General features: G+C 32.6%; 2 protein-coding genes across 2 annotated transcripts; one reads left to right on the forward strand and one right to left on the reverse strand.

The window, feature by feature from the left end:
* Positions 1 to 248: 248 nt before the first annotated feature.
* Positions 249 to 2,505, reverse strand: LOC145099490 (pentatricopeptide repeat-containing protein At1g05750, chloroplastic-like). The gene is made up of 2 exons (XM_079037058.1): positions 1,006 to 2,505; positions 249 to 431 (listed from the first exon to the last, which is right to left on the reverse strand). The coding sequence occupies exons 1-2, from the start codon at positions 2,503 to 2,505 to the stop codon at positions 249 to 251; spliced, it is 1,683 nt and encodes a 560-aa protein (XP_078893184.1).
* Positions 2,506 to 12,579: 10,074 nt separating this feature from the next.
* On the forward strand, positions 12,580 to 15,241 carry LOC145099491 (uncharacterized). The gene is made up of 10 exons (XM_079037059.1): positions 12,580 to 12,588; positions 12,746 to 12,754; positions 12,867 to 12,896; positions 12,956 to 12,968; positions 13,045 to 13,057; positions 13,141 to 13,428; positions 13,529 to 14,255; positions 14,335 to 14,386; positions 14,462 to 14,869; positions 14,967 to 15,241. Exons 1-10 carry the CDS (start codon positions 12,580 to 12,582, stop codon positions 15,239 to 15,241), a joined length of 1,824 nt encoding a protein of 607 aa, XP_078893185.1.
* The last annotated feature ends 2,993 nt before the right edge of the window (positions 15,242 to 18,234 follow it).

Below are 18,234 nucleotides of genomic sequence, written 5' to 3' on the forward strand. Positions count from 1 at the left end.
AACATTTGAACCTAACTCTCTCTCTCTCTCTGTGTGTGTGTGTGTGTGTGTGTATATATATATATATATATATATATATATATATATATATATATTTGGAATGCATTTTGCAGGTAACATATTTATATATGTAAGTTTTTATAGCTTATGTGCGTGTGTGATATGTGTATTCACGTGTCATGGGTTAACGAAAGACATGATTTTAATTTTCAGATTTAGAGTGTTTAACAGTAGTGCGTTTGAGCTCATTAAGGAGTGTTATTGCCTACGTTGAGGCACCTCAACGCCGATATAACGCCACCAACATCGCCCCGGCCTGCGCGTTCAGGTAAGCGGCGTTGTGACGATAATGGGAGCCAACACATTTCTTTTTTCTTTTCCGACTGTTTGTGACAGTTGACTATTAGTTTTCTTTTGCCTATTAGTTTCTTCTATATAAATACACAACTTTAGAACATTTTATCTACACCATTCTTTTCTTTCTTTCAATATTTATAAAAATACATTCCCTTTTCAACCACATTACGGAGCAAAACCCAAACACCTTTCCACCAAACACAAACCACGAACAAAATGTTTGGAAAAAGTAACGGTTAAAAATCATAAAACCTTACAAAAACATATGCAATCCCTAAGGTAATTTTGGCATGTGTATAATAATTTGTGAAAGTAACCAACTTTTACAATTCTACACATTTATTCATTTTTTTACACGTCTCGCTGATAAACTTACATAAAATGTTTCAAAAAACCATTAAGACCATCAAATATAAGTTTTCCCGATTTCATTTAGTCACTTTCATTTTTTCTACACATCTAACAAATAAACTAATATAAAATGTTCAAAAAAAAAGATCAAGATAACCAGCAATAAATTGCCTTCATAAGAAATTAAATGAATGTACAATGTTGATGCTATAATACCCAAATAAATGAAAGTATATTGTTTTTTTTTTCAGGTTAACTAAACTCAAAATCAAAATTTCCAGCCAAAAAATTGTGTACCCGATCACCAATAGTGATTGAACTCAATCCTGCAGTCTTAACAATCCCCGAATCATTCATCATTGCTCTCCAACGATCCGCTTCATGCCAACATTCACATGATGCATACAAATTAGACACCATCATGTAATCCCCATCATTTAAACCATCATCACCATAACTTTGCAACAATATTTTCACTACTTTTTCCCCAATCACAACATCTCTATGATTCACACAAGCACCAAGCAATGCACCCAAAATCGACTTCCCTGGTCTAAAGGGCATTTCATCGATCACCTTATATGCATGTTCAAGATACCCGGCTCTACCCAAAAGATCAACCAAGCACCCGTAATGCTCTATTTTAGGAGTCACGTTGTAGTTGATTTCCATGGAATTGAAAAGGGTTTGACCTTCTTTAACTAGGCCTGAATGGCTGCACGCGTTAAGTAAAGCTATGAAGGTTACATCGTCTGGTTTTGTTCTTTGAAGCATTTCATCGAACACCTTGAGGGCGATGACGCCATAGCCATGGATAGCAAGACCTGATAACAAGGCGTTCCAGCAGAAAACATCTCGGACTTGAGATTTGTAGAAGACGATTAGAAAGGATTCTAGGCATCCGCATTTGGCGTACATGTCTATTAAGGAAGTGGTTACGTGCATACTTGACGTTAGTCGTTTTTCTAGGGCGTAGATGTGGATTTCGCGCCCTTTTTCTAGTGACCCCAAATCAGCGCAAGCAGATAAAGCTGTTGTTACTGTGAGATAATCTGGGGGGATGATATCTTCGTCTTTCATTTTGTAGAACAGCAGAATAACTTCGTCAAACATCTTATTGTTGAGATATGCTCCAAGTAATGTGTTCCATGAAATGACGTCTCGTTCAGGCATTTCATCGAACACCCTACGTGCTTCTTCCATGTCTCCGTAATTCCCACATGCTAGAATCATGGAGTTCCAAGAGATGAGATTTTTTACAGGGATTTCATCAAATACAGCCTTTGCCGAATCCATATTACCAAGGTTCGCATACCCAGACAGCATAATGTTGAGTGAAAAAAGGTCTCTTTTAGGCATGAATCTAAAAAGCTTCAATGCAAAATCCAAATTCCCAGATGAAACATACGCATCCAACATCGAGTTCCAAGCAACCGTATCTTTCGATTCCATACTATCAAACACTTTACGAGCTTCATCTGTTCTTTGAATCGACGAGTACATGTTGAGAAGAGAAGTTTGGACCAACATATGGTTGTCAAAGGGCGTTTTTGCTATCTGGGCATGGAGAGCTAAACCGAGTCTTGGATTCGAAAGATTAGAAGCTGCTTTGAGTAACACAGGAAACGTGAAGTTATCTGGGGTGAAGATACCTGTTTGTTGCATCTGTTGGTATGTAAGAAAAGCTCCTTTGGTGTTCCCTTCGATTACTTGTCTCTTGATGATCTTGTTCCATGTCCTTAGGTCAATCTGGTCAGGAGAGGGTGGAACAGAGCTTTGCAAATGGAGGAGAGCCATTCATCTATCTAATAAGAAATTTGACAAAGAAAATATATAGAGACACTATGAACACTGATTGAAACTGAAGACAAAAATCATCGCTTTTCTCAATGGAATCCTCAAAAGATAAATAGTGAACAAATATTGAAACTGAAGACAAAAATCATTATCTATAAACCGACCGTTTCTATCTCACGTGTCTATTTGTAAAAAAATACTAAAAATAAAAAATAAAAAATATTACTATAACTTATAAGTTAAGTCTTATGTTGAATTGTTGATTAGTGCTTAATTGTAGATAGGACCTCTGTGGGTACACTTCGGTCTCGCTTTTGCAACAACGGAAAGTAAATTGTTGACCACCTTTTCTTTTCGTGTGTTTTGACCACTTTTTCTTCTAGTGTGAACATGTTAACCTTCTGCAATTGTCACAACGAGAAGGGTCGTGGTCCATGTGGCCATGATCATGGTTCGTACACACCATTTTAAACCTTTGTGGTCGGGTGTGGTCGTGGTGTTTGGTGAAGCCAAAACGACCTACAACGCCTATGAAAACCATTTACTCTTTGACTCTTCCCTTAATCATGTATAACAACTACTGTGGGCATTTTTTTAATTAAAATTTTACCTATATAAATATAATTAAAAACCTTCTTATATTTCAAACAATTCTTCTCTTGTTTTATTCATATTTATACATTATGTTGCTCTTCCAAAAATAATGGCTTCCAAAAGGATGAATTTGTCAGAAGAGAAAGGAGTGAAGTTAACAAAAGCATGAGTGTCGATTTCGGAAGACGGAGATAGTCAAATATCTAGAGATTTTTAGGGAAAACTTCGAAGCTTTTTCTATGGTTTAATGGGTTGTCCAAGTCAAGATCTTAATGAAATATGTTCGAAGTGGTGCGATATGAATATGAAATGTTGTGAGGTCGATGAAATTTACAACTTTATTGTAAACAATGTACACGAATGTGATATCGATTCGGTTAATGTGGTCATGGATCAATATGAAAACACAGACCACAAACGTTTTGCACATCTCAAAGCTTGTCAACATTTGAAGAATTCCTTAAAACGAAATAACATTGTTATAGGATTAAGGGTAGTTGTTTGTGTTTGAGTTTTTTTTTATGTTTTCTTATATTTTATTTTAAATTGTCGTTTTTTTTTTTTAATTAATGTAATGTCTTTTTTAATTTAATGAAAGCTTAGTTTAAAATATATATGTGTTTATTGTATTTTTGAATTTAATTTAATTAAAAAATAATGTGGAGTGGTGTGTTAGTGGTAGGTATCTCATGGTTTTAGACTTTTAGTGGTACGATACGGTGATGAAGTGGCACCCACCATTATGGTGGTTATAATGGGTATTGCGGATGTCCTAATGATATCTGGAATTGGCTTAAAGATTGATGTGACATCAGGATGTCCTAATGATATCTGGAATTGGCTTAAAGATTGATGGGTATTGCGGATGTCCTAATGACATCTAGAATTGGCTTAGTGTCCCAGAGTCATACGGGCACGGGGCAACTCCTCAAATTTTACCTTTAAGTGTAGATTTAGTGTAAATTCGGCAAAATCTGTCAAAAATCTGTCACGGATCCATCATAAATCCGTCACAAATTCTTAATAAGTGTAAAATTTTAGTATAAATATGTCGATGAAATCCTTTTAATGACGGAAACAAGCATCGAAAATGTGTTTTTTTTTATATTAGTGCAACCTTAAAAAAAAATTATGCAACACATGTTTTTTCTTTTTGGGTCTGTCACTGTGTCACATTTTCCCCTTGGTTTAATAGGAGATGTAATTTTTTAAGGTTAGCCTTAGACCTGGCAAAACATGACACGACATGACAACCTGATACGAAATTATCAGATTTGAGTAAGAGATTTCAATACGTTTAAGTAAACAGGTTGACACGGCATGACACGAAAATTAATGTAACGACCCAAAAACATTACTAAATTTTTTCATTTAAAAACCATTTGTTTTCATTGGATTGTATCAAAAGCCATCATTCATTACAGTATTCCAAAACCTCAGAGTACAAATACATCAAGTGCAGAAATCATATGGGGAGGATGTTGTGCCATCACGTCGAGTGTAACGCCCGTAGATCAGGGCTAGTCAATTTAGAGATGATAAGCGTCAAAAATGACTTTTTGATAGAAAATTATTTAGGATGAATAATCTTAACTAAGTTGTAGTATATGTTACAAGGATTCCGTACATATAAAGAACGCCGAAATCCGAGTTATAACGAAGAAGTTATGACTTGTCGAAGTTTCGCGACAGAACCGGCACGACACAGCGCGACGTAAAAAGTGAATTTACGTTAGAGCGATATTTAGCCTTAGCAGTCTAAATGAAAGTCGTAGAATACGTTAAACCGTGAGCGTGCATAAAAAGAACGCCTAAATCTGACTTCGTACGAGGAAGTTATAATTTTTCGAAGTTTCGACTTAGCGGTATGCAGCCCGAATACTCGATTTGAGACCGAGCGGTTTTTAGCCGAAACAATCTAAATGAGAATCGAAATTCTCGTTAATAGGAGTAAAACGATAAAAAGATAGATGAAAAGGGACGTCGGATGAAGAAGTTATGAATTTATAACGGAATTTTCCTGTCCCGGCCTACTAAAAATAAATAATAAAAATAAATTCAAAATTAGTCGACGGAGTCTAAACGAAAGTTGTAGATCGTAGTCTCACCTACGCGTGGATATAAAGAACGTTGAAAACGGAGTTCGTATGAGGAATATATGAATTTTTGAAGTTTATTAAATATTTTCGATATTTTATTTATATATATATTCCGATATTATCCGAAGGGGGGGAGTTAGTGATCTTATCGTCGTTACGCCCAGCGTAATCTCAAGTTACGCCCAGCATAAGTCGACCTTCCAGCCCCTATAAAAGGAGGTCGAGGGCAACCGAGTTATTTGCTCATTTCTTCCCCTTTTCTCGCGTTTTTGCATCGTTTTTCGTGCAAGAATTATCCCGAAGCCCCGGTATCATTCCCGAGCCCCAAAGCAAGTCCCGGGGCCCCGAAGATCCCGAGAAGTGCAATTTCCGAGCCGAATCTCTGCCCGCGAGGAGTCCGGTTTTTGTGAAGATCTTCCAGATCTGCCGAAGAATACTACTTCTACAAATCGTAGTGTTGTCCGATCATCTTCTGATCAAGTGAGTGTGTAGTTACTTTCTTCTAACGCATAATTATGAAGTATTTTATACGAAATACGTGTTATGTGTATAATATAAAGTTGTTTATATGTGTGAGTGTATATTCACTTTCATCTTACACATAGATATGAAGTATTTTATAAAATACGTGCTATGTATATATATATATATATATATATATATATATATATATATATATATATATATATTGTTGTTTATATGTATGAGTGTGTGGTTACTCTCTTCTAAACACATAAATATAAAGTATTAGCTATGAAATACGTGCTATGTGTTATATATTAATTGTCTATATGAGATGGGCTTGGAATTGATGTTTTTATATGGGTGCTAAATGATTTAAATTGTGCTTGTATTTATATCTACAAATATGTGGGGTAGAACATGGGTAGATGAATTAGATGATGTGTGATGATAATTAGGTGATGAGAAATAGGTGATGATAATTAGGTGATGAGAAATAGGTGATGATAATTAGGTGATGAGAAATAGGTGATTATAATTAGGTGATGAGAGATAGGTGATGATAAATAGGTGATGTGATATGAGAGGAGATACCATAACCTTGACCGGCGATGTGGAAATTTGGCGATGTAGTCATCTACCAGAGTATAGATGGCGACCACGGACTATTCTAGATGACCCCGTGGAAACACCAGCAGGCTCGTAACCTGTAGGTGATGAATTACGAGTCCAGGCGATGTTGTGTCTACGTATTCATGCGATGATACTCTAACCCCTAGGTGATGAATTACGAGTCCAGGCGATGTTGTGGCTGCGTATTCATGCGACGATAGTCTAACCCTTACTATGAATTACTAGTCCAGGCGATGTTGTGACTACGTACTCATGCGATGATCCTTAGGAAAAAGTCCTTAGGAACAAACATATAAGGAAATGTGATGTAAGGAGATGAGAGGTAAATACGATGTAGGAGATAACCCTTAGGATAATTCCTTAGGGAAGGTAATTAAGAATAAACGAAGATAATGGGGATGGGTAAATGGGTTGATTGTTTGATGATTTTATATATATATATATATATATATATATATATATATATATATATATATATATATATATATATATATATATATGATATAATATTGTGGGTTGAAAACCCTATATGCTCACCAGGCTCCCAAGCCTGACCCACTCAGTTTAATTGTATCACAGGTATCGATATGAAGCTGCTTTGCACTGAGAGATTAAAGGAGATGTAAATCACTAGAGTAAATGAATGTATGTTCTGTTTATGCTTATATGTATGTATCGGAACATGACATCCCGAGGTTTTATTATTAAATGGAAATACATTCTCTTTGAGAAATGTTTTGATAAGTTATTATCATATCTTGTTTTGGGAACAAATTCCGCAACCGTTTTCTTTAAAAGATTACTCTGATTTTAAAAACAAAGCATAAACAAATCGGTCTTTTCTGGCCGTGAAAATGGGGGATGTCACATCGAGCTCTTCCCTTTTGAGTTGGAAGTACCTGAGACCATAAACATAAACTGTAAGCATAAAGCTAAGTGGTCTTCCCAAATTACCACATACATCATATGTATATGTGTATATATATATATATATATATATATATATATATATATATATATATATATATATATATATATATATATATATATATCATATAACAACATGTGGCTGTGTCAGGTCCGTATCAACCCCCGAGTCCGTATCAACCCAAATAACAACATATAGTTGTGTCTCCCCCGGGTCCGTATTAACCCCGAGTTTGTAATGACTTCGAGCCCATATAGCTCAATACATAAATCATAAAAGTACATCAAATAGAATCATACGATAACATATAGTTCTACTCATACAATACAATGGGTCGACCTTGGTGTCTTCCGCCCACTTAAGGTGGTAAGAAGACTCACCTCACAGACAAATGAAAAGCTGAACTAACACGCTGCTTTGAAACCTACGCTACCAGTCACCTTTACGAATAATAGTAACCAAAACTCATATTACCATTCAAATACCTAAAATGCCCCTAGGTCAAACCCTAAGTCAAAATCCAAGTCAAAGTCAATCGGGTCGACTCAGTCAGTACGTGGGGCGTACTTCGCAGTTGATCGAGGATCGGGAAGCTGACTTCATACGCTCAGTGTACCCCTCGATATGCCCTATGTACGCGACTGCTTGCCACCCTTCTTATTAAGTGCTTAATCCTTTAAGCACTTACATCAAACTTCAGATCTAGGCAACAAAAGATATTCTTAACCATAAAGTTTCCAACTTTATGGTATAACATGGCTATAAATTCCTTAACTCCAAAAACCCTAGTCTCTTAACCCACTAAGACCATCTAGCACTTACATGGAGGAAAACTAGTGACCAAGAACCCAACTTTATGACTTAACACCCCTTAAAACCTCTGAAAGGACAACCCAAATGCCTTGGAGTACCTTCTACTCACAAATACCAAGTTTAGGACCAAAAAGGAAACAACTTTGAGCAAAATCTAGATCCATAAGATTGCTACATCAAAGTTGAACCTTTTTACCTCTACAAGGTGCATAAGGGGGACAAGATGCTGGATCTAAAGCCTTGAGTGAAACACCACCACCTCAACGATCTTCCTTCTACTCCAAAAGCTCCAAATGGCACCAAAAATTGTTCAACAAGCTTCACAATGCACAAACACTCTTTAGGGTTTTCAAATGAGGTGGAAGGCTAAAGATAAGAGGGTGCATGAGGCCATAAATGTGTTTAAATAGGGTCCAAACCCTAAAATTTAGGGTTTGCACCCTGGGTGCGTACGACCCTGCGTACTAAGGCGACCCGAAGTACGCTCACGTATGAGGGTGTACGCCCTGCGTACGAGGGTGTACCCCCTGCGTACTCCAACAACTCCAAAATTGCCATCGGGGACTAAATTACAAATAAAGCATAACTCAAAGGCTAAAACAAATACATGAAGAGTAGATGTTGCAATTAAATGGTTGGGTTAGGGTCAAGACTTTCAACTCGAATATGACCCATTTAATTATATATCAATTTTTATAAATTTTATATTTTTATAAATATATTATATATTATAGACTTGTAGTGGGTGAAACTCAAGAATTAAAATTAAAATACAAACTTTTAAACTGACTTAATTTAATCTTCCTCACCACTTATACCTTTTGTTCTTCAACTCTAACTCTTTCCATTTTGTCTTCTAAACTTACTATAAATTTTGTCAATCCACCTTCCAACTCCAGTGTTTCACTTTATCAATTTCGCCTCTCTGTCTCCTACTTTCCAACCTTTAAAATGTTTAAATCCGACATGACACAACATATTTACAAGGTCAAAACCTTAACCCGAAACCCGACAAAAAAATAAATGGGTTGACACGACACGACATAATAATTAAACGGGTCGGGTTAAGTTCAAACTCTCACAACCCGTTTAATGTCTTTATGTCTTGACACGACACGAACCCGACACGATACAACATGTTTGTCAGGTATAGTTAGCCATGATTACTCTTCTCTCTAGTTTATTTGGAAGCTAAAAATAAACTCATTTTTAACAAAGTGAGGTGTGCTCCTATAAAGACAGGCGAACGAGATTCAAGTTTCTATTTTTAGATGGAGTAAACATAGGTCTAAGTTAACTTCGTTAGATTTGCTCTTCTATGTTAACATATGTCTAAGTAAACATAGGTCTAAGTTTCTATTCAGCTAGTTGGATTTACTCTTCTATGTTAAACTATATTTTGTAACTGTTGCCCTAACATCTTGCTACATTGTTTTGTTTTAGGCTGTGTTTGGCGCGCCACAGCTAGCTTATTTTTCGAGCTTTTTTATGTTGTCGTGTTTGGTAAGCCAAAAAGTAGCTGATAAGCTAGCTTTTTGAAAAGCTACTTAGACTAGCTTTTTTAAAAATTTTCAAATACACCCCTTAATTAATTATAGAAACACATATTCTTACATGTCCTTTTATGTAATTTTATATATTTCAGCTAGCTTTTCAGCTATCAGCTAGCTTTTCAGCCATCAGCTAGCTTTTCAGCTAACAGCTAGCTTTTCAGCTAGTCCGCCAAACATAGCCTTAATGCATCTCCGTCATTCTACAAAAAATTAATGCTTGAATTTTATAATTAAAATTTTTTATTATTTTTATCTTTTTTCACATGTGATAGCAGTACGTTGTCATTAAATAAAATTCACAAAAAACCCTTATATTTATAATTTCTTACGTTTTACACTAAGTATATTTTGCTTTCATATTATACATATTCATGCCGAAAAAACAAATTTATATACGAAAAAATGTTTAAACAAACATTGTATTTACGTTCTTTTCAAATTGTATTTTTTTATACAATTTTTTTTCCTATTTAAACGGTTTAAAATGTAAAATTAAGTTTTTTAGAAGTATAAGTATATATTTAGAGTATAGATATATTTTTTTAGAAGTATAAATACATATTTTTACATTTTTTTTAGAAACATTAATATGTTTTTTAGAAATATAAATACATATCTTTATGTATTTAGAAATATATCAATCAAAAATGTTATATATATATATATGGAAAAGTTCAATAGAGAACCATAATTATGGGTTTTTCGAAGAACCAAATCTTTTTTTTCAATTTCTAAAGCTTATTCTTTATCGAAAAAAAAAATCTAAAAATATCTAAATTCATATATTAACATTGTGAATGTGAAAAATATTTTTCGGATTCACCGTGTGGTGAATCCGGATTCACGTTGTGAATTTCGAAGATTCACATTGTGAATTTGACGCAAAAAAAATCGAATTTTATATCATTGGAAAAAGGATAAAAAGTTATGAATTTCTGTATTTCTAGTTTTTTTTTTGATAAAAAATAAGTTTTAAAAGTTGAAAAAAAAGATTGGTTCATTGGTTAATTATGGTTCTTTATTGAACCTCATCCTATATATATATATATATATATATATATATATATATATATATATATATATATATATATATATAAATGTAAAAATACATATTTATGTCTATACTTCTAAATACATACATATTTATACTTCCAGAAGCATGTATTTGTACTTTTAAAATACGTAAAAATTTGTGATTATACTTCTAAAAAAAATATGTTTACGTTTTTATAAGTATAACTATTTTTAGAAGTATAACATGTTTTGACGAAGTATAAATATATATTTCGACGTATTTAGAAGTATATTTCATATTAATATGTCTAGAAAACGCAAAAATATGTATTTATATTTTTAAAATGTATCGATACTTCTAAATACGTAAGAATATGTATTTATATATCTAGAAACCTATTTTTATGTTTTAAACTGTACAAATATACAAAAAAAATCTTATACATAAAGAGATAGTATTTATATAGAATGTAAATACAATATTTGTTTAAGCATTTATTTTTTTCGTGTATAAATATGTTTTTTAGCATGAATATAAACATACTTAGGGTAGAAAGTGAAAAAATTATAAATTTAAGGGTTTTCTTATAAATTTTATATCATGGTAACTTAAAACCTGCTGCTATCATATATGTAAAAAAGAAAAGCAAAAGTATAAAGAAATTGTATGTTCAAACATTTTTATGTTCATTAATGCATACAAGCTTAAACCTTTTTTTTTATAATAAACTTGAGGGATTGTGTCAAAAGCCCTTAAAGATATCATCTGCATTTAAAGCTAAACCTTTTTTTTTTAGAGAAAATGATTATAATAACCCTTTTTCTGAGGTTTTTCTACAAAATAGTCAAGAAATGTAAAATACAAAAAATAACCATAATTTTCGCAAGCAACTCTGCGAAAATCGAAATGGCCTGTGGAATTTATTTTTGTTTAAAAACCTAACGACACCGTTTTGTCATCTGCAAAAAATGGCATCACCTGCGAAAATCTGTAAAATGTTATAGTTTCTGAAAAAGTTTGTATTGTCTTGTCATGTTGACCCTGAAATCAGAGACCATACTGCCAAAATCAAAATACCGCAAAAATCCATACAATGTATTGCGTGTTATCTTATAAGAAATTATTATGATAATAATAAAAAAAATATTTAGAGCCAACTTGTATATCTTTTTTTTCTTTTTGTCTAATTTTGCTAGAAATTTTTTCCAACTTGCACTTTCTATTTTTGTTAACAAAACATGAGTTTCAACATTCCAAATGAGTATGACTTATCGGCAGGGGCGGTCCTAGCTAGGTGCCCAGTGTGGCACCGACAACACCTAACTTCCGCGCACGTAATAGAAAAAATTTCGTTTTTTTAAATTTTTACATATTATGCCACTACGTAAAAAAAATTTGTGCAACTAGCCAACTACATAAAAAAATATTGTCACTGTATCCGGAATTACCTAACGAAAAAAAATAATAATGAGCCCAAATGCCCAATGTTTTAATCAATTATTGTCTAATAGTCCAATTGCCCAAAGCTCAAAATAAAACTTAATTGAATAAATTAACAATTGGGTAATTGCTTGTAAAAAAAAATAGCCCAACTGCCCAATCCTAATTAATTGAGTATTATCGGTTGAAAAAAAATTCACGATTACAGAATCCAAATTAGACTACTCGACTTCCTGTCTTCCTGATTTGCGTAATTGCATCCAAAAATCCTTCGACCAATCGAGAATCGACCTTCGTGACTTCGTCCTTCGATCGTGGCATCGTGCCTTGGTAGACTCGTGAGTCGTCAGTTGTGACTTGATCGATTTCATTGTTGGATGATCGATCACAATCCTTGATCAAATTCCACAATTCTCTTGAAGACTTGAAGCAAGTATCGACCCTTTTCTGTCTTTTTTCAATTTCTACTGTTTGGTTTATTGGTTAACAAATAACAAAATCCACTTCAAAGTTCAAACTTCAAATCCCTACACTACAATGAAACAAGTAAGTTCTACTACCAATTCATTTAGATATTTGAAATTGATATGTTTTTTTTTTGAAGTTATTGATTGACTTGGGTGAAATTGATTTGTTTTATTGAAGTTATATTGCTTGTTTAGGTACAATAGCTATGTTTTTATTGAATTGATTGTTTGATTAGGTGAAATTGGTATGTTTTATTGAATTGATTGTTTAATTAGGTGAAAGCAACTTGTTTTATTGAAGTCATTGTTCGATTAGGTGTAATTGTTATGTTATTATTAGATTTATTGTTTGATTAGGTGAAAGCAACTTGTTTAATTGAAGTCATTGTTTGATTAGGTGTAATTGACTAATTCTTATGTTTTTATTGAATTTATTGTTTGATTAGGTGAAAGCAACTTGTTTAATTGAAGTCATTGTTTGATTAGGTGTAATTGACTAATTCTTATGTTTTCATTGAACTTGTTGTTTGATTAGGTGAAAGTAACTTGTTTTTTTATTGAAGTCATTGTTTGATTAGGTGTAATTGTTATGTTTTTATAGGTTAAACTAAGTGGTTTTTTTTACCAAAAGACAAAGACCTAATCCTAATGAAAGTGGTGAAGAATGTTCCCAAATACCAATCACCAATCAATCAATCCCTTCTGTTTCTAATCCTAATGCAACTCCACAAACACCAATCACCAATCAATCAATCCCTTCGGTTTCTAATTCAACTCCACAAACACCATGCTCTAACCAACCTAATGATAATGTTGAGTTGAAAGATCTTCCAAAGGACCCGGCGGATAGGCCATTGATTACAAGTTACAAACCAAATATAAGAGATGATGTAAGAAGAGCATATTTGCTTCAAGGACCGTGTCAAGTAAGGGCACATAAGTTTCCTAAAAAAAGTAGGTGATAGATTTAGAAGATTCGTTCCTTCATGGTTTGATGACTTTGATTGGTTGGAATATAGTGTGAAAAAGAATAGTGCCTATTGTTTATATTGTTATTTGTGTGGGGATCTCATGGGACAAAAAGGAGGGAGAGATGCATTTGTTTCCCAAGGTTTTGATACTTGGAATAAAAAAGTTGCATTTCAGACTCATATGGGTGGTGTTGATAGTTTTCACAACAAAGCAAAAGAAAAGTGTGAGTTTTTAATGAGGGAAAAACAAGCTATTAATGTAGTCTTGAGGACGAAAACTGAAGCAGAGGACCATAAATATAAAGCTCGATTACGTGTTTCTATTATTGTTGTTAGACTTTTATTGAAAACCGGTTTACCGTTTCGTGGTCATGACGAGTCGGTTAACTCGGAAAATAAAGGGCTTTACATTGAAGTGTTAAAAGCCATTCGAGAGACTAGTGAAGATATTTTCAACAACACTTTAGAAAATGCTCCTAAAAACAATCAACTTATTTCCCCTAAAATTCAAAAAGAACTTGTGCAATGTTTTGCACAAGAAGTGCTTTTGAGTATTCGTGAAGAGATTGGTCAATATGTTTTTGCTTTACTAGTTGATGAATCTAGTGATGTTTCGAAAAAGGAACAAATGGCTATTGTTTTGCGTTATGTCGATAGTCTTGGCTTTGTGAAAGAAAGATTCATAGGACTAGTGGACGTGAAGGATACATCTTCTTTGACACTAAAAAACGCCATAAATGAAGTACTTACAAGTAATAAGTTGAGTTTTAGTCAGGTAATTTATTCTTTACTTTTTTGTTATTTCAATTTAATTTAATATATATTTATATATTAATTGTTTTAAATTTTAATAGATAAGAGGACAAGGTTACGATGGGGCTAGCAATATGCGGGGGGAATTCAATGGTTTGAAAGCTTTGATATTATAAGAGAATGACACGGATTTTTATGTACATTGCTTTGCACACAAACTTCAATTAGTAGTTGTGGCTGTAGCAAAGAAGCATGATGGTGTTAGTGACTTTTTTGAGCAAATTTTGTTGGTGGTTAATGTTGTTTGTGCCTCGTGTAAAAGAAAAGACTTACTACGAGAGCAAGCAAGAGAAAGGGTGCAAAAAGGCTTGTGTAGTGGTGAACTTGAAACCGAAAGAGGGTTAAATCAAGAGACAACACTTGTTCGAGTGAGAGAAACAAGATGGGGTTCACATTTCAACACACTCACAAGTTTGATGAAGTTGTTTGCGGATGTTCTTGTAGTTTTAGATTTTATAAAAGAGGAGGGAGGGTCATTGGCAAACCGTCAACAAGCATCTAGAATCTTAGCATATTTTAAATCATATGAGTTCGTGTTTTACTTACATATGATGTATGATATTTTACACCTCACGGGTACATTGTCAAAGCAACTTCAAAGAAAAGATAGGGTTTGCTAGCATTTTGCCAAAAGTATCATCTTTTTGTCAAACACACGAAATTGATACTTTAGATATGGAAGAGTTGTATATTGGTGTGAGAAAACGTAGGACTACAAAGACTAATAGGTTTCATTTTGAGGTTGAAATCTTCAACATGGTGGTAGATATGCAACTTACAGAATATCGGGATCGATTTAGTGCAACAAGCACCCAGTTACTAGAATACATGGGTGCTTTGAGCCCTTGTGATTCATTTGCACAATTTGACAAATCAAAGTTATTGAAGTTGGGTAAGTTATACAAGTATGACTTTGATGATTCAGATATGATAGACCTTGAAGGATAACTTGAGATATTTTATCACTCTTGCATCAAAGATGAGCGCTTCACTAGTTTGAAAGGAATTTCCGACCTTTCTCGTTTGATGGTTAGTACGAGGAAGCATCGGTCTTATCCTTTGGTTTATAAGTTTTTAAAGTTGGCTTTGATATTACCCGTAGCAACCGCAAGTGTAGAAAGATATTTTTCAAAGATGTAGCTCTTGAAGACCGACTTGCGTAACAAAATTGGCGATGATTTTTTGAACGACGCATTGCTTTGTAATGTCGAGGCCGAAGCACTTGCGAAAGTTGAGAATGAAAAAGTAATGGAGCGGTTTCAAAAGATGTCTGAACGAAGAGGACAAATTTAAATTCTAATAGATCGTTGTTATATTATGTTTAACCAGAAAAAAAATTGTATTAGATGTTTTATATTATGTTTGACCGGATTTTATTTTTAATATTTTATATTATGTTTGACCGGAAAAAAATTTGTGCAACCCCTACTACTAATTCATGCGTCCGCCCCTGCTTATCGGCCTCCACATTGGGAATGTATTGTGTCCATTGATAAGATATTACAAATAACACAACGAACAATCCAAACAGATTTTGTATAAAAGAGTTGCTGAGGTTCAAAATACGGGAAAAAAACTAGATTTGGATTTTCATAAATGTGGCCTAAAAAAATTATGACTATTTTGGGTCTTTTTTTGACTATTTTATAAATTATAGAACTTAATAAAAACGGTTATTATTGTCATTCTCTCAAAACTTTAATTATGAATTTATATTCATGAATTTCAGGCAATCATGCATTTTAGTATTTCAAATACCAAAAATGACTGCGGACTGTTATGCTTAATATGTATGTTTTTCGGTCGAACCGTATGTTATAATCTACTCTCTAATTCTCATACGCAATAACAAAAATCATAACACAAATCCAAATCATCGACTTCTACTTTCATGCTTAAACTTGAAGTTGTTTTTATCGGATTATCTCCAAATAGATTTCAAGACACCCACACAATTAAGGGTTGAAATATGACTTAAAATGCATATCAAGATCAAGTTCGATACCGAAGTCATTGATATCATCGTATGAATCCCACAACATTTATTACCGTTAAAAACAAGCATTCAAATAATATATTATTATTTGTTTAGGTAGGTCTAAGGTTTAAGTTCCAAATAATCGTAAATTCTTTGTTTCCTCATTTTGTTACATACTTATAGCTTACCGAAATAGTTTCCAATAACTTTAAGTAATTGGCATGTAACAAACTAATAGATATAAACTCTTTTGTTTTCTCATGTTAATTGTGGGACCGGTTGTTATGACTCTCATCCCTTGTCACATAAATCAGATTTAATAACTTTAAGTAATTGGCATGTAACAAACTAGTAGATATAAACTCTTTTGTTTTCTCATGTTAATTGTGGGACCGGTTGTTATGACTCTCATCCCTTGTCACATAAATCAGATTTAATAACTTTAAGTAATTGGCATGTAACAAACTAGTAGATATAAACTCTTTTGTTTTCTCATGTTAATTGTGGGACTGGTTGTTATGACTCTCATCCCTTGTCACATAAATCAGATTTAAATAAGACAAAATTACAAAAATGATCCATGTGGTTTGCCAAAAGTAACAAAGTTATTCCTTATTAATTTTTTTTTTGATGCAAATGGCCCCTGTGGTTTGCAAAACTTGCACAGATGGCCCTTTTTACTAACACCGTTAGTATTCAGCCGGGACTGAATTAGCAAGGGTATTTTCGTCTTTTCATGTATAACGATACTGGATTCGCAACTTTAGGTAAACCATAGGGACTATGTTTGTAATTCTGTCTTAAAATGATAAGAATGATAGAAAATGTTTGTAATTCTGTCTTAAAATGATAAGAATGATAGAAAATGAAGAGAGGGGGGTTCGAACTAGGAACCTCCTTATTCAGCCAAAACTCTAACCAACTAGGCTAGAGTCAAACTTGTTATATATTTCCGAAAATTAATTAATATTATATAAAAGCATAAATAATTAATAATAATAAAAAAACATATTTAAAAAAACTAATAAAACAAAATATATTTTTAGCGTATTGTAAAAAAAAATATTTTTTTACAAAAAATTTACTTGTTCTTTTTACGTATTTGTTTTACATAAAATATTTTTTTAATGTATTTAAAAAAATACGTTTCCGTATACTATGTTATTACATTGCTACGATCCTAAAACATATTTTTACGTTTTCATATAAAAATATGTTTTTTTTTTCTTTTACATAGAAAAAAAAAGTTTTTTTTACGTATAAAATATGTTTTTTATATATTTAAAAGATACATTTTCGTATAAAATGTTTTTACGTAAAAACATTAAGAACGTGATAACATAACGTAAAAATATGTTTTAGAATCAAATCAAAACGACTTATATTTTTTAAGTAAAGCAAACTAATGACGTTAACGTAAAAATGCGTTTTCAATTAATATGTTATCACGTTAACGTTTTTAAGTACAAAGAAACATTATATGAGTGAGGGACCAATCACTCATACGTAAAAAAACGTCTTTAGTTTGCTTTACGTAAAAAATATATTTTTACGTAAAAAAAACGCATTTTTACGTTTTGTTAACGTCTTTAGTTTGCTTTACGTAAAAACTATAAGTCGTTTTGATTTAATCGTAAAACATATTTTTATGTTATGTTATCACGTTCTTAATGTTTTTACGTAAAAACATTCTATACGAAAATGTATTTTATATATATATAAAAAACATATTTTATACGTAATTTTTTTTTTCTATGTAAGAAAAAAAATATATTTTTAAATGAAAACGTAAAAATATGTTTTAGGATCATAGCAATATAATAACATAGTATAAGAAAACTTATTATTTTTAAATACATTAAAAAAAATTATGTAAAACAAATACGTAAAAAAACAAGTAAATTTTTTGTAAAAAATATTTTTTTACAATACGCTAAAAATATTTTTTTTATTAATTTTTTTT

The sequence above is a fragment of the Lactuca serriola genome, chromosome 4 (genome assembly GCF_051521515.1).
Source record: "Lactuca serriola cultivar US96UC23 chromosome 4, Lser_US96UC23_V15, whole genome shotgun sequence".
In the NCBI taxonomy this organism is placed as follows: Eukaryota; Viridiplantae; Streptophyta; class Magnoliopsida; order Asterales; family Asteraceae; genus Lactuca; species Lactuca serriola.

Coding starts and splice junctions, on each gene's coding strand:
- LOC145099490 (XM_079037058.1), bottom strand. CDS start 2,505: ATGGCTCTCCTCCATTTGCAAAGCTCTGTTCCACCCTCTCCTGACCAG. Junction 432..1,005: donor CAATCACTATTGGTGATCGG/GTACACAATTTT, acceptor GTATTTATATAG/AAGAAACTAATAGGCAAAAG.
- LOC145099491 (XM_079037059.1), top strand. Junction 14,256..14,334: donor ATAAGTTGAGTTTTAGTCAG/GTAATTTATTCT, acceptor AAATTTTAATAG/ATAAGAGGACAAGGTTACGA. Junction 14,870..14,966: donor TGATATTTTACACCTCACGG/GTACATTGTCAA, acceptor TTGATACTTTAG/ATATGGAAGAGTTGTATATT.